This window comes from Bidens hawaiensis, unplaced genomic scaffold, assembly GCF_021521415.1.
Source record: "Bidens hawaiensis isolate Kalapana, Puna unplaced genomic scaffold, B.hawaiensis_p1.1 tig00020218_1, whole genome shotgun sequence".
NCBI classification, from domain to species: domain Eukaryota; kingdom Viridiplantae; phylum Streptophyta; class Magnoliopsida; order Asterales; family Asteraceae; genus Bidens; species Bidens hawaiensis.
Window position 1 is genome coordinate 369,776 of NW_027493073.1, and position 17,614 is coordinate 387,389.

General features: G+C 35.5%; 2 protein-coding genes and 1 pseudogene across 3 annotated transcripts; 1 reads left to right on the forward strand and 2 right to left on the reverse strand.

Annotated features, from left to right (window-relative positions):
* The first annotated feature begins 226 nt into the window (after window positions 1-226).
* Window positions 227-2,970, forward strand: LOC143560070 (polyamine oxidase 2-like; annotated as a pseudogene). The gene is made up of 9 exons (XR_013140049.1): window positions 227-331; window positions 418-506; window positions 1,187-1,298; window positions 1,369-1,456; window positions 1,547-1,632; window positions 1,725-1,827; window positions 1,910-2,007; window positions 2,093-2,522; window positions 2,603-2,970. The product of XR_013140049.1 is annotated as a polyamine oxidase 2-like (transcript).
* Window positions 2,971-3,046: 76 nt separating this feature from the next.
* LOC143560069 (pentatricopeptide repeat-containing protein At5g08305-like) lies at window positions 3,047-4,635 on the reverse strand. Its single transcript, XM_077048458.1, has one exon. It carries the CDS (start codon window positions 4,610-4,612, stop codon window positions 3,047-3,049), a length of 1,566 nt encoding a protein of 521 aa, XP_076904573.1. The 5' UTR covers window positions 4,613-4,635.
* Window positions 4,636-5,725: 1,090 nt separating this feature from the next.
* Window positions 5,726-8,422, reverse strand: LOC143560066 (membrane-associated progesterone-binding protein 4-like). Its single transcript, XM_077048457.1, has 8 exons — window positions 8,156-8,422; window positions 7,961-8,037; window positions 7,151-7,222; window positions 6,823-6,860; window positions 6,615-6,658; window positions 6,457-6,503; window positions 6,197-6,371; window positions 5,726-5,945 (listed from the first exon to the last, which is right to left on the reverse strand). The coding sequence occupies exons 1-8, from the start codon at window positions 8,270-8,272 to the stop codon at window positions 5,778-5,780; spliced, it is 738 nt and encodes a 245-aa protein (XP_076904572.1). The 5' UTR covers window positions 8,273-8,422; the 3' UTR covers window positions 5,726-5,777.
* Window positions 8,423-17,614: the final 9,192 nt, after the last annotated feature.

Below are 17,614 nucleotides of genomic sequence, written 5' to 3' on the forward strand. Positions count from 1 at the left end.
TCATGTGTCTATATCACTTCTTCTTCCCTATAAAAATTAACCACATATCATACCCATCACCAGTGTCATAAAAATATATAAATCTGCATCGTCATCTTCATTCACATATCAACCAACATTTGAACCAATTTTAAGGTTTGTATGTATTAATAATTAATATTTCACATATGAAATGGGCTAACACTTTGTGTGTGTGTGTTTTTTAATGTAGCATCTTGTTGCAAACATGAAAACAAGGCATTTGGGCTCACCGTCTGTGATCGTGATCGTGATCGGTGGTGGGATTGCGGGTATAGCTGCCGCTCGTGCTCTCCATGATGCTTCATTTCAGGTATGTTATTAATTGTCTTGATCATGTGTAAAAGGGGATATGCTAGTAGTGTTAGTGTGTTACTGATGATCAGTTTACATATTCAGGTTGTTTTACTCGAGTCTCGTGACAGAATTGGTGGCCGGACGTGTACCGATTACTCGTTTGGCTTTCCTGTAGTTTTGGGGGCATCATGGTGAGTGGTCATCTTATAGATCTCTCATTTATTTACATACACTTGTTTGTAGGGGTATTGGTTCAATATAGGTTTTGAGCAAAATGGGTCGGGTCAAAATGGGTCGTTTTGAAAAAATAAACATCAATTTGGCTTGCTCTTGGAGTTGTGGTTGAAATGAGTTGTTTTAGAAATTAAGTACCAATAAAGGGTTACAAGCTATATTCTCTTATGATGGTTAGTGGTGGAGAAGGAGGTGGCAGGCGGTGGTGCCATGGTGGTGGAGATAGTGTCGGTGCCAGTGATATTGGAGTGTCGGTCATGTCGGCAACAAGTAGGTGGTGGAGACAAACAATACTTATGGGTGGCAGTAACCCATTTGGACCCTTTTAAGTTTACAATAGTTACCCGTTTTGACCTGTTGGCTAATTTTAGTAAACCAAATCGACCCGTTGACTAATTTAAGTAGACCAAATTAACTCGTTGATTGATTTGAAATGACTCAAAGGAACTCATGTACAATATGTTTTTGCCTAAATCAACTCATTTTTTGAATAATGGGTCATGATCGCCACTTATACTTGTCTGTAAGTATATACCCAAACCCTATTTATAGACAGTTACACTCTGCTATGATTGGGATTACACTGGGTATGTTTGTTGTTGTTGCTATATGTAACTATATGCTTATGTTGTTGCAGGTTGCATGGTGTTTGCAAAGAGAATCCCTTGGCCCCCCTCATCGGAAGACTTGGATTACCTTTATCGTACAAGCGGTGACAACTCGGTGTTGTATGACCATGACTTGGAGAGGTAAGTTCATTTCTAAAACTAAGTTAAGTTTTTTTTTAAAATCATTGTTTAAGATGTATTCTTTCTTCAGTTATGCCTTATTTGACAAGGATGGGAATCAAGTTCCTCAAGAACTGGTCACACGGGTCGGGGAAACATTTGAAATCATATTAGAAGAGGTATTGTAGGCTTATTTTTTTTATTAAACAAGTGCGGTATATAGTACAAGCAGTACTTTTTGTTTTACTCGTTGAGTGAATTTTGTGCAGACGAATAAAATCCGAGAAGAATTTACTGAAGACTCGTCTATACACCGGGCATTGTCAATTGTGTTTGAAAGAAACCCAAAACTAAGGTTAAATAACTTAAATTTAAACTACCATGATGACCTATGTAAAGAGAGAAATAATCATGACAAAATGTAAAAGCTTTCATTTTTTTTTACAGGCTGGAGGGGCTTGCTCATAATGTGTTACAGTGGTACTTGTGTAGAATGGAAGGCTGGTTTGCTGCTGATGCTGATACCATCTCTCTTAAATGTTGGGACAAGGTTTGTTTTGTTTTATATTTTTAATTTTTTAAGGTAGTTAGAAGTGTCGTCTAACGTCTTATTTATGTTACCTGATGTACAGGAAGTGTTGCTTCCAGGTGGGCATGGACTCATGGTCCGGGGTTACCAACCGGTCTTAAACACGCTTGCCAAAGGCCTCCACATTTGCTTGGGTCACAGGTAAAGAAAAATATTAGCATATGACTATATCATTATATGTGTTTGCGTGCATTTCTTATATGCGATATGTTAATTATTTTTAAAGGGTAAAGAAGATAACGAGGCGAACTAATAGTGTGAAGGTCACGGTTGAAAATGGTAGAACATTCTTTGCCGATGCAGCCATAGTAGCGGTCCCGTTAGGTGTTTTGAAGTCAAACACAATCAGTTTCGAGCCGAGACTACCCGAATGGAAGGAAGAAGCCATAGCCGACCTTGGAATTGGAATCGAGAACAAGATAGCTTTGCATTTTGACAAAGTGTTTTGGCCAAATGTAGAGTTTTTAGGAGTGGTGGCGGAAACCTCGTACGAATGCAGTTACTTCCTTAATCTTCACAAAGCCACGGGTCACCCGGTGCTCGTTTACATGCCTGCAGGCCAGCTGGCAAGAGACATTGAGAAAATGTCAGATGAGGCTGCAGCTAGTTTTGCTTTTATGCAACTTAAGAAAATTCTCCCTGATGCTTCCGACCCGGTAACATACATTAGAAAACCGATTTTCAAATGTGCTAGACCATTTAAGTTTTAATTCTTTTGGTGTCTTGATTTATGCAGATTCAGTATCTGGTATCTCATTGGGGCACTGATGTAAATACACTAGGTTCATATAGCTATGATAAAGTTGGGAAACCGCATGAGCTATATGACAAGCTAAGGATCCCGGTGGATAATTTATTTTTTGCAGGAGAAGCAACAAGTGCTGACTACCCAGGGTCGGTACACGGGGCCTACTCGACCGGATTAATGGCTGCAGAAGAGTGCAGAATGCGGGTTCTTGAACGATATGGCGAGTTTGATCTTTTCCAGCCCGTTATGGGTGAAGATTCCTCCGCCTCCGTACCATTGTTGATTTCTCGTATGTAAATAACTAGTTGTGTATAGTTCAATGCTAATATATATAATATAAACTTAATGTTTTTCTATTGCCAAAAGTATCCGATTACAAATCTACAATATTAAACATGTAATCATGTTGTGGCATGTCAAAATCTGCATCGGTTAATTGCTTTTAGCTATAAAATTCATCATGTCATATATTTGTTCAAACTGAGGATGAGTTTTGTCATGAGCTATGAACCTGCGGGTCGACCCGAGAATCTCCACGAAGCTCCATCCGGGTGATTTCTTCACGCCTCTTTTTTCCATTGCTTCTCTCAAAGTTCTGGCTTTATCCCATCTCTTAATAACCGCATAAACGTTTGATAAACCGACATATCTCCCGTCATGATCGGGTTCTAGTTCTAGAAGCTTCTTTCCCACTATTTCAGCAAGATCAGGATTCCTATGGTTGATGCAGCCATTGAAAAGAGCTCCTAACATGGAAGCTGTCGGTTCCATTGGCATTTGAGTTAGAAATGTGTACGCCTCCATGAGTTTTCCTGCTCGTGCTAATGCATCCATCATGCAAGCATAATGTTCAGTTTTAGGGTTCATATTGTTATCGGTAAGACACTTGAAATAGTGCCACGCTTCATTTACTAAACCGCCATGAGCACAAGCGCTTAGTATGCATAAGTACGTGATCTCATCAGGGGTGATACCAGCATTCTGCATTTCTGTAAACATGTCAAGTGACTCATGAACGAAACCGTGTGTAGCGAGTCCACCGATCATTGCATTCCATATTAAAACATCGGTTTGCTTCATGGAAGCTTCACGAAACACGGCTAGTGCCTTATCTATTGCTCCACATTTAGCATACATATCCACAAGTGCAGTTCTTAAGACCAAAGTTAAAGTTATTCGCTTATCGATAATGTAACGATGCATCATTATCCCTTGATCAAGTGCACCTAAATGAGCACAAGCACCCAACACACTCACCATGGTCACCTCATTCGCCCTGAATCCCGATCCATGCATCTTTTGGAAAATATCTAGTGCCTCATAATACTCACCGCTCTTAACATATCCATCAATCATCAAGCTCCACGACACAACATCACGCTCCGGCATTAAATCAAAAACTTCCCTTGCCAACACCACTTCCCTACACTTAACATAACAATACAACATCGAGTTCCACGAAACTAAATTCTTCTTGGGCATTTCATCGAACAGTTGGCGTGCATACTTTACGTCCTTAAAAGAACCCGCGAAATGAATCAACGAATTCTTAACGAACCTATCCGCCTCAAACCCGTCTCTAACAACCCGCCCGTGGACCGATAACCCAAGCCGGACTTCCTGTAAATGCGACGTGGCCTTCGTTAAAAACGGATAAGTTAAATGATCCGGGGCAACACCAGTTCGCAGCATATTGATGAAAACAGATATCGATTTGTTCGGGTTCCGGGTTTTTGAGTAACCCCTAATGATGGTGTTCCAGTTGAATACAGTTGGGTTAGGAAGCTGAAGAAAAATGGTGTATGCATAGTCCATGTTATTATTGGGGTAAGTGGCTGCAAAAGTTAAGAATCTTGACGTGAATGAATCTTCTGGAATCAATGGAATCCCAAATGTTATTATGATTGAATGCATTTGTTTGAATTCATAGAGTGATTTGCAGTTTTCTAGTAAGGTGATTAGATTCCCAGTTTTGCATAATAATGCAGCATTCAACATTGGATTTCTTCAGCAATAGTTGGTTTCGTTGGTATGTATAAAACCAAAACCAAAACTATATCAAAACAATTTATACATGTATGTAAATAGATAGTCAAAAGTAAGCCGAGCTTTAACATAGAAAGCACTCATGAGCCAAACTTGGGGATTTGAAATTGAGTTTAAAACGAGTAGGGGTGTAAACGAGCTGAGATGCTCATAATCTACTTGAGATCGGTTCGTTAAAAGCTTGAACTGAGCCCAGCTTAAACAAGTTTGACCCTGAGCTTGAGCTAAAAATTAAGCTTGTTTAATAAATGAACTCAAGCCTGGGCTTCACTTATCAAGCTCAAACGGCTCACGGGCCTATCGTTTATCAAACTTTATAATAATTGTTATTATATAATAACTTATGATAAAAATAGTAAATAGTATGTTTTATGTTATATACAAAACAAACGTATCCGGTATAATTTCACTCATAGCATTAACTATTGGTAGGGTTTAGAAATGACGTGATGAAAACGAATATTGTCTTGTCTCTATCCCAAAAGTTAGAGATTGCTCCTGTACCAAAAGCTTTGTAAAATAATTCATAAAAAATAATAAACATATAAAGCATGAGGTGATTAAGCTTGCAAAACTACTCATCAAACAAACTCGAGTTTAGGCATACTCGGTCTCTACCTTTTAGAACATTCTCAACCCATTCTCTAAAGTTGTCAAACTCATATAATTTAGGGTAAATTTTAAGAAAACCATCAAAATCACCTCTCCAATCCATTCTCTATTATATGGATGAGTTATATGGCAACTAAAGTAAATCCCTAAATATAGGGACTCATTTTTTATCCATGCCATATAATATATCACATATCTCCCAATCACCATTCACTATATAATAAGACAAAAGAGAAAAAAATAATAAAGAATTAATTTATGGATATGAATAAGGAATAGATAGTGGAAGAATTTTAAAAAATGATAGATAAATTTATAGAATGGTGTTTTTTAGCTAAATTATAAGGAAAATATATGAAATGGGATGTGAATGATCTTCCACCCTAGTGATGCTAGTTATAATTTAGCCATTTTACATAAGTTTTATCAACTAAAAAGTAAAAGTTCAATCAACACAAGTTGCAAAACATAAACCCTCGTCTCGTTGATAATCTTATCGCAACAATTAAAGACGACAAGCTTTGGATAAGAAATCACATCCTTCATAAACTTCTAAACCCGGTTGGTCCAAATCCGTTTCATTGTAACACGCACAACGTTTGCTCATTTTTCCTGTTATTGCTATTTCTAGTGGTCTCTGAACGAGCCGCGGGTATCCATGGTCACACCACACCTGCCACACACACATCAAGGCACAAAGTTACCACTTTTGTGACTATTGACTTTTAGAGTCAAAGAAACAAGCTATAAATTTCCTATAGCTATATCAAATTTGTATACTAAACACGTTTTTTTTACTAATATCTGCATTCGAGTTGCTAACAAAAACGAATAAGCAAACACTTCGGGATTACTGCTGTCATAAATCCATATAACTTTGAATTACGAATGAACTATGTTTGACCTCAAAAGTCAAAGAAATACCTCAGAACCTTCATCCTGGCTCCATTTGGAATTGCAGCCAGGTACTTTGGCTTCTTCCTTCTTTTGCTTTTCAATTAACTGAGCGCCTCTTGCAGCCTTTGCTTCTACTCCTTTAAGGTATTTTGTGGGCTTCCCTTCACTGTCATAATATCTGCCAACTAACTTGCCAACGGGTCTGTTGATTAGCCAATAAAATAATGACATTAATTACCGATATGTTTCACTTGTAAACCATAATACAAAAATGGTTTTGCACTTACATGTATGTTCTTATATAGAAGTCTCTCCATTCAACTACACTCTTCACCTATAAAATAAAGATGGAATGTCAAACTTTTCATTATCATGCAGATATGACTCATTATGACAATCATCAAAAAACCATTATCAGTAGATAAGGAAGCTAAACATTAATTACCTCGGTGCTAGATAAACCAACCAAAGAATCCGTAAGTCCGTCTCCTGAATCCATTAAATGATAAAAACCAACGATAATGTATGTAAGTTCACGATGGAAAATTCTTTTGGAACTTGTTACTCAGATTATGCAAAATGCATCTTTTTCTATTATATGCAAATCAGCGTCCCAAAAAAGTGGGTTGTTTGACAAGAATTGACAAATGTACCTGTGAAGTTTCCGGAGACAAATGCTCTGGAAGCATCTCTGATAAAGAAAAGATAGAAGCAATGAACGTTAGTATAAGATAAAACAGATGGATAATGTAAACTACAATTTTGTGATTAAGATCACTTTCAGTCAAATAGTCAATTAACATTTTAATCATTAGAATTTAGAACTCTTGAGTTAGGTCAATCTAGCTTAGCTTGCGAACCTTACTGACATGAGGTGACGAAAGAGTAACACGTACACAAGGTTGCTATGGTTTAATTTAAACTACTGATGTAATTTCTTAGATAGATGCATTTGAAAATAATAAGGAAAAAGAATAAAACCTTCCGGCAAAGTGATTGTAGCCACCTCCCTTGCCATAATGAGATTTCCCTTTTGTCACATCAAAAACTGACCTGATAATCCACACATGAAAGAAAAACAATACATTTAAACCTAATTCACCAGCGTTTAGCATCTATGCATACATTCCATAGACCTAATTACCAATGTCCCAGAAATAAAAAGTAAGAAAAAAAAAGTCATGATATATCATGATACCAATTCATTTAGCTAGCATTTAGAAGTTGGTCATCTACTAATCTTGGGCAGTTGGACACCAATCCTTACTTCCATTTATTTCACTACAAATATAACTGTCAAATTAACTATTTCAATCATAATTGACTTAAAATAAAATAAAAAAAAATTAAAAAAAAAGTATCCTTCAATGATTAAGGGATAAGTAACAAAAGTAAAAGTATTGTAAGCAAACTTATTACATATAAGAAATAGATATGTAATCAACAGTATCAAAATATCACACACAATAATTAAAGTAATACAGAAAACATAACGGTAGATATACAGTTGCTGCACACGTCTAGTTTTAACTTACCAATTGAACATGTTTCCATGCTCATCCACCACTGATAAGTCATTCTTTAAACATCGGTAATCAAATATACCATCCATGAAATTTAATTACCGAACATTCGACCATACATCTAGTTTCAAACTAAACAATGATATAGACAAGCTATAACATCAGAAGCATAGAATTACTAATATTCCTGCCCAAACCCAAACCGAAAGCGAGCTATAATAACAATATCCGGAATTTTAATGAAACAGATATAACTAAAGGCGAGTACCCGAGAATTCCTAAGAAGATTGGCAAGTGATCATGGGTGCCATTGTATAAAGCCAAATCTTCAAGTGTAAATAATCTCTGCAGATAAATTTGTAAGTTGAAATATATAATTGAAATGGTGAAAGTAAGAGACTTAAGTTGAAAAACAGAAAAACAAACAAGCATATGATATATAGAAAATAGAAGTTATACATACAAGGGATGAAGGTGAAACAGATGCAGGAAAACGATTGGTGAATGGATATAATGCGAAGAATAACGAAATCAGAGCGATTGTGATGGCGATTCCAACGAAAGGGGAAACCACCCTCATGCTTCTAGGGTTTAACTAACAAGTCCAATGCTTTTTGTCAGATCCAACTGCAAGACGATCGAGTTTCAGGTGACATTTGCAGCCAACAACCTTGAACTAGGCCATTCAGGGTCGGTTCATTTTGACTTCAGATCATCCAGCTAAACCATACTATTTAATCAACTTAACAGGTATCGACTGTGCGTTTGTTTGAGTCTATCAAGCTATGTGCATTGGATGGACTATAACACTCTTTTCCCGAGTTTCGGGGAGTTTGATCATGGTACGTTATTTAAGGTATAAGATATAAGTTGCAAAGTTGTACTTATACCTTATACACTTACAAAATATAACTTTACCAAACACCTTAGAGCATTCTTAACCCGTTCTCCATCTCTATATTTATAATTACACTAAACAATACTGTTTCTACCTTTATTATTACAGTTTTTTCTCTCCTCTACTCACAACCAATCCAACAAATATTAAAAAATAAATAGGACAAACAATGTTTCCCCAAATTTATAAAAAATCACTACATTTCTCTCTCCACCCTATAATTTACACTCACAACCTTACCCTATAATTTGCAAACTTCCCACACATAATTATAGGGGGTGGGATGAGAATGCTCTTATAACTTATAACCCATAAGTTATAAGCTATAAGGAGCTAAAATAAGAAATCCCAAACACCCCCCTCATTTAACAAGAGAAAAGAAAGGAAAGAAAATTAGAACAGAAAAGAAAGGAAAGGAAAAAAATGTGATTTTATTTTATGTTCCTGAGTTTAAATGAAAGGAAAGTAAACATTTTATGTGTTCTGAGATGGATGGAAAAGAAAAGAAAGTTGCATTTTTACTATTATACAATTTATAGAGAAAATTAAATAAAAAATACTCCAACATGCCAAAAAGATTATGTTTACTAGGGATGAGTTCGGAATGGTACCGGTACCGATCCCGAAAAGTTGAAATATTTGGTACCAGTACTGAAATGTTCAGTTCGGTAACGGTATTTCGTGAAAAATTCAGGAAATATCGGTACCGTACCGACCCGTACTGCTACCGGTCCTGTACCAATATCAAAAACTCAAAACTTAGTACCGATTCAGACCCGACGTTACCATATCGGTACAAAATTCGATACAAACACTCATCCCTAATGTTTACTCATGGTGTGCACCAGGTTAATAGGTGAATGGCTTTGAGCTAATTTTGGCTCTTAGCCTCTAAGCATCATAAGTCACTCATTTTTATTACGAGATTATTATCATCTTCATGTGTTAATTACTTAATTATGATCATCTCCATATGTTCAAAATATGAGACTCTCAAATGTAATATACAAATTTATATTTTGTATGACTAGCGGTCAACAGCGGTAGCAATATGTTGCTTTTAACATTGAAATTTGGCATCTTTATTTAATGAATAACTTTTATGATAAGTGAATTTCATTGTTCGAATAAGTTCATTTTAAAAAAAATTTAGCAGTTTATAACACTCAAGATATATTGTTAACAGAAAAACTAGTTGGCCCGAACCAGTTACATAATTGTTTTCAAAATACATCACCAAAACCTACCAACAAAAAAAAATAGAAATAACGTCATTTTCGTCTAAATTACAATAACATTCTATTTTGTAACTATTTTGACATATTTATTTCATTGTTTGAATACATCAAATAGTTAGTCCACATTTCATTTACAATTGAATTCCTTAGTCAGTCCACTCCGGTACTACCTCATGCGCATCCTTGTATTACGATGTTCTTCCTCTTCAGGCCCATCTAACACCTCGTGTATGACCTCATCTTCTAGATCTTTGTCATGATCTTCCTCTAGCAAAAAGTTGTGTAAAATACAACATGCCAAAAAGATGGAAGATTGTGTTTCACAAGAGTAAAATGGTTCCACCGTAATCTTAATAATAGGATCTCTCTTTTTTAGAACACCAAATGCGCGTTCAATTGCGTTACGTTATGATGCGTGATGAAGATTAAACAATTCAATTGCATTCTCAGGGGCACGAGTGGAGTACTCTTTCAAATGATACATAACACCTCTATATAGCGTCATTAAGGTACTCGTATGAGGCAAACCCGCATCTACCAAACAATATTTGCCTACAATTAATTTCTACTTAGTATTGTCATAAAGTACTACACAATTAGGTAAATTTGGTTTAGATTACATGTCGGAATAATTAGTTTATCTTCTCTAGTTAGCGCATTCTTTATAATTCTTGAGTCTGATGCAGTACCCTCCCAACCAGTTAAAACATATGTAAACTTCAAATCAAATGCACATGCAGCCAATACGTTTATTGTCGGGTATCCCTTGCGACCACGATATCTAGGGGCATCTATATTAGATACTCTGACACGAACATGTGTTCCATCAATTGCCCCTATACAATCCTTGAAAAAAGGATGAAATCCCTTCTTTTCTTGAATTTCTTTTGGGACAATGTCACCTTTAGGTTGTTGAAGATAACGATTTTCTAACGATAAAAGTGCTCACAGAACTCTATGAAGGCATCGGCTAGTTGTTGATCCTGAACGACGATATATCCAAGAGGCAAACGCGATTTCTCAAATCATTACCAACAACATGTAAAAATCTTTCAACATGTTCTTTAACAGACATGCTTTGAGTAGGTTGAAGACCATCGTCACGCTCTAAGATGTTGCACAATGTCATAAAAGCTTTCTCACTCATTCGTATAAGATCAAGACATTTACCACTATTTAAAAGGTCGTGTAACATCTCTTCTCGTACATGTCTTCTCTGTAAAATTTCATATCTAGTGGTACATTAACATGTACCGTTGAAGGCCTACGTTTTGTAATGAAAGCCACCACTACGCAAATCAGGTTAATTGCTTGCAATTGTCTAGCCCTATGCAGTCAATCTCGGTGGTATCTCGGTGGTATATCGGTGGTATCTCGGTTATCGGTCCTCTTGTGAAATATCAGTCAAAATATCGGTCTGAATCTCGGTTGCGATAATATCGGCGATACTGGCCGATATTTGGCCGATATTGACCGATATTTCACCGATATATCACCAATATTCCCGATATCAGTGTTTTAGTATTAATTTTCAACTTTTAGTATTTAATGTTGGTGGTTTGAGTCTTAAACAGTTCATACTTGCTACAATTGTAAGTGTTTTACAACTTGCAAAAGGATAATTTGTTAATATTAGGAGAGTACAGTGAATTGTTAGTGTTAAATTGCTATATATATAAATTTTGCATGATACTAAAATTACCGATATCTCTCCGTGATAACCGATATCTCAAATATCGGTCCTTGACCGATATCCGATATTTTCCCACATTAACTGCTTATCTAGCCCGCACAACATGAGCTATCTTGAGTATTTGATTATCCATAGTGAATTTATGAACTTGGAAAAGTGTTAGTTGATTAGAATATAAGACATAAGAAAGTTAAGCTTATGATTTAACTTCCGATAATTGTTTTATTAGGTGCAGTGACATAGCAGCACACAGTCTAGTGAGTTTTGTTTGCCACCACTTAATATTCTTTATTTATGACACTAAGACTTGTGTTATTTGTAATATATCATGGGACTATTGTTTTTTATTTTATTTCTTGTATTTGAATAATGAGATACATATAATCATAAACTGGTAATATACTTACATAACAAGCTTGTTTATGCATTTTTTATAACTTTTAAATTGATTAATTATGCATTTTTTATAAAGACCCGACACGTTTAATCTTTGAACCATGAAACCAAACTGTTAGTAACAGTTCAGTTTGGTTCGGTTTTAATTGTCAACAATTTGGTTTTGATTATTAAAAACTGGTACTAGTGGTTTGGTTCATGGTTTGACCTTAAAAACCGTTCAAACATAAAGCCCAACTAGATAGTGATTATTAGATAGTCTAATTAAGATCTGTGCATCATGTGTGTCGTGACCAATCACCAAAACATAAAGCAATTATAGGTTGAAGATGGATCTTTTAAGTAATATATTGTTTAAAGATATGGATCTTATTTGTTTAAATAAGTTTTCATTTTATAACCAATAACATTTTTTTGAAGGGCTTATAAGGCCAAACCCCGTGAAACAAAACCGAAACCAAACCGTTAATAATGGTTCGATTTGGTTCGGTTCGGTTTTTATTTTCAATGGTTCGTTTTTGGTTTTTGATTATAAAAAACCGTTACTAATAAAAATCGTCAAAAGTGAACCGTAAACACCCTTATTTTGTAGTGTTACCCTTGTTTTTCAAAGTCATCAGCTATTTCATCATAAAGAAGTTTCAAACGGTCAAAATTTGATCCGCCATAGTGTTGATGGAAATCAAATGGGACATATCTAAATCAATAACAATTTCACATTAAAACTGCAATTTGCCCCCGTGTGAATCAATAACAAAAAACATGCATAGCCTCTCATTTTGTCTATCAAGTTCTTATTAAAGTCAAAAACTATGAATTTCAAGTTAACAGATAACAATTATTTTACAATTAACAAAGCACATACTTAGCCCTCGACTAACTCTACTGCTTTGTTCTTGAGTTTTTTAACCAAGGAAAGAAAAGGAAATGAGAGGAAAGGATAAGAAAGGGAAGGGAAGGGAATGGAAGGAAAATTTTTTTAGTAGGTGTGTTCTTGAGTTGGAAGGAAATTATAGGAAAGGAAAGGATAACTATGTTAAAAAATAGTTATCCTTAGTAATCCTCCCATGTTTGGGAGGATAACTTATTGGGAAAATACATTAATTTAATCCCTCCTAACTCCTCCTACTCCTTTCCTTTCCATTCTAAAAAAAACTCAAGAACACCCATTTTTTAACTATCCTTAGTTTTCATTTCCTTTCCCTCCTTTAAAAAAACTCAAGAACAGGGGATACAAGAAAGAACCAAATTAATCATTCATTAATTGGTTACTAAAACCCTAAAAATGTAAAATCAAAACAAGGTGTTAAATATTAAATTAAGAATACCTAATAAAAGAGGTGTTGAAACAAGCCTTGATGAAGCAGGTGGTTTGTGGGCACGGGCATGCTTAGGTCTTCAGTCGTCGTCGTCGACGAGGTATTGTGAATTTGTGTTTATGAACTTCTGGTTATGTTTGGTTAAGATAGAAAAATGAGCAGAGTATATGAACCATTGTAGATAAGATGAGGGTAAAAATAGTAACTGCAGTCATGGCTCCTTTTCTTTCCATCTGATTCCTTCCAATTTGGAAGGAAACTAAATCATGTTAATTTTCTATCACTTTCTTTTCCTTTCTCACACATTTCCTCCCATATAAAACTCTGGAACACAAAATTTTCCTGATTTCCTTCACTTTCCTTTCTTTTCTCTTTGTAAGTAAGACTCTGGAACAGAGTGTAAAATATAAAATAGGGTGATTTGCGTAATGTGAACAGGGGACGGTGTACACTCCACTTATCGCCCACTTTTTGGTATGTTATCACACTAGTACGCTTAGCTTTATAATGTTACCACAAGAGTTTCAAGTAGACGGGCCCCGCCCCCATAGCAGGGTAGCACTCTTGGTAGCAGGATCCAAGGGTAGGTAGTCCCTTTCAAGGTGAATCGGGGGGACACATTATCAGGATTTCAAAACCTTCTATCAAGGTGCCCGAGACCACTATTCAAAAGTCCTTCATTTTGGACATTTCCCTCCTTGATCGTGTCCTTAGAGTATCTATCGTGATCGCCAAGAATATCCCTCATAGTTGTCGTCTGGCTTTCTCGTAAGCGTTGAAAAAAACACTTTATAAAGTTGTTGCCTAACCAGGATCTGTTGATGCGTGGATTAGGTTGTTACTTCTTCTTTGCTTCACTTTACAAGTGTTCATATATAAAAAAAACAACAAAGCAGGTATTGGAATAGGAAAGCTTTGCAACATCGTTCAATAATGAGTTCTCTATCCACATGTGAGAAAGATAACTGTGTTGCCATGTTAATTAAAAAATTTTAATGGTTTTGGTTCGGGTTTCTTATGCCAAGGAGGCATTGATATCCAAAAGGAGAGGAATCTTGGCAGTAAAAAAATTAGGCAGTGTCTTCGAAAAGTTGCATATGGTCATTTTACAGCAGCAATAAAAGTGTTATGCTCGTTTGGTGTCACACCATACAATAGTGATACCACAAAGGCTTTAGAGGATAAACACTATACAAGTGTGACATTCGTCAATTTCGGGTCTTAATTGTATTTGTTTTTGTATTCGTTTATCATGTAAACCGACCCGTTTTGTAAACCAAAACCTTTGATAAAATCAAAATAATTGATTTTATGTTACAATATTGTTTTACACTTGTTGGGTCTTGAAAACATCCTTTTCGGCCCTTAAAACGCGTTAAAATCACTTAAAACGAACTTCAGGGGCCAAAACTGTCATTTTTGAAACTTTGGAAAAATCTGTCACCACAGCCATAGTGTGGCGCGATGGGGGTGGCCAAGCCCCATCACGTGGCGCAATGGCCATCAGATCAGCAGCTACGGATTTTTGTTGTTTTATGTTTCGTTTTGATCCATTTTGCATGAAAACACTTGTAACTCACACCCATATTTTACCACCAACATTACCCTATATATACACCACCATTTCCCCTCATTTTCACCTGCTACAACTCCAAAATCTCTCTCAAATACAAAGATCTTAAGGTTATTTTCTTAGTGTTCTTGAAGGTTTGACTTCTAAAAGTCAAACTGAGTTAAATCTTTCATTCTAATTAGCTTATGTAGTCTTACTAAAACTTGAATATGGTGGTACAATATATATATATATATATATATATATATATATATATATATATATATATACACCCCTTTTTACCTTTGGCGGTTACTTCTCCGGTCTCGATCGGTGAGGTTTCAGACCTCGTAAGGCAAGGCTTCATGGAGGACGTCGTGTCCTTGATATATATATATATATATATATATAACTTGGTTATACATACTAACCATGCTTAACTTCTGCTCATTTTAGTTTGTTTTTCTTATTTACAAGTTCCATGGTTAAAGGTTCTAAGAGTCTAGCCTCGGTTTAACCATAAATAGCTCTAAACCGTAAACCGAACTTTGTTTACTAGTTTTGTTAAATAGTTGTTTAAACATGTTTAATATTAGATTTAAGTTTGTTAAATCATTTTTATAAGTTCTATGGTTATGGGTTTGTAGAATCTTACCTCGGTCTTAACCCGAACCAAGATCCGAACCGAAAACCGAACTTTTGTTTAAAGACTTTATTGTTAACTTTTTGGTTGTAAAAAACTCAAGTATTTTCATTTGTACATTATTATACAAGTTCTTTGATATTTGAGCATGTGGAAACCATCTATGAACTTATTATGAGATGGAAACCGAACCAAACCGAACTAAACCGATTTTCAATCGCTTAAGACACACAAGTGTGTTTTTAGCTATCAAGACTTATATATTTCTTTAAAAATAGTTTACAAACTGATTTTAATTATTTTCCTAAGTAGTTGGAAATGTTGGGTCCAACTTGATCTCATAACAAAGTTTGGACCGACAAAACCGAACACGCGCTTAACGTACGTTGTTAGTTCTAAAACAATAGAACTACATACTTGGTTAAGTCTTATTAAATTTTATTGAGTTAACTCATAACATTCATTATTTTGGAAAGTTGATTTTGGGTTTGACCAATTATCAAGACCCGAACCAACAACCCGAAACACTCGTTAAAACCCGTTTTAGTATCTATATTATAAAGGGACTTGCATTCTAGCATTTTTACCCGCCTTATTACTTAACATAGGTTGAGTAAATATTAAGGCTAGATACTTTAACCCGGTTTCGAGCAAACTTATACTTTCAAAAGACTATTATTATGTTTTCTTAAATATTTACATTTTAAACATTAAACTTTAACTTGTTTACTTTTCCTATCATTTATTTTATTTAGAGACAACCTATTTAATACAAGATTTCCTTCCACTTAGACCTTGCTCGTTAAACCTCATCCTTCTGGTTACTCGTCATTTTTACCCAATCAAGTTTGTTACTTGAACGTGAGTACTTTCATTCCCCGTTTTCCATATTTCGTTTCGGGGTGATATTGCATACTTATTCAAACTACATGTTTTATACTTGAGTCTTAAACCACAAACTTTATTGTATACATTACTTAAATAAATGGTTGATTTGGTGTTCTATGCGTACATGCCTATATGCTTATGTGTTTACCGCTTTTGGTTGGTTGATCTATAAATCCTAGGCTATTTGGCATCCCCTTATAGCAAGGTGTCGTTAGTGTATTCTTATTAACGATAACTATAAATCCTAGTCTATTTGGAAACCTCTTATAGCAAAGTGTCGTTAATGTATTCTTATTAACGATAACTATTAAATACTAGACTATTTGGCACCCCCTTATAGCAAGGTGTCTCCAATGTATTCTTATAAGCGATTTCACTATCTAAATTGTTGCTATTATTTATCGTTTGGCATACAAGATTGTGGAATTTCTTATTATATACATTGTTCAAAACTATGAAATTGCTCACCAACCTTTGTGTTGACAAAATTCTATTTTATGCAATGTTACAGGTTTGAATTTTGTTGACTCGAGGACTTGACGAAAAACGTTATCAAGACTATTAGGATATTAGCAAAACGAACAATATATATTTGGTTACTTGTATTCAATTTGTTTTGTATGAACAAGATGTGTTGTTTATTGATTTGTGAAATAAATGAGTTGATTAAATATTGTCACTTTAATAGTGTCTTGTGTTTTGGGCAATCTGTTGCACCCCGACATGTTCCGCCGCCTTTGGTCGGGGTGTGACAACAAGCAACCTCCATCTATGTCGAGCATGACATATTGTAAGCCCCCTCTATTGGCAGAGGTTGATAGTGTCCTTGGTTGAATTAAATCATTTCCTAAAGGAACTTCGTGTGGGAGGGACGGTTTGACGACGCAACATATTTTGGATGTTCTTTGTGGAGAAGGGTCCACTATTGCCACTAACCTCATTGGTGTTATCACTGCAGTGGTTAATTTATGGTTAGGAAGGAGATGCCCGTCGACTTTAGCAGAGTTTGTTGTGGTTGCTCCTCTTTCGGCGCTTTTAAAACACAACGACAAGATTCGACCGATTGTAGTGGGTACTATATGGAGGCATCTGGTTTCTAAGGTTTCTATGAAAGGTTTTGGTAAGAAATGACCAAATACCTTAATGATTTCTAGTTTGGAGTCTGCATATCGGGTGACGTTGAGGCCATATTACACAGTGCCAACAAGGTATTGAGTGAGTGCCACATTAATGGTTCACTTGCAATGCTTACAGTGGGTTTTTCAAATGCATTTAATATGGGCTTTACTTCACGA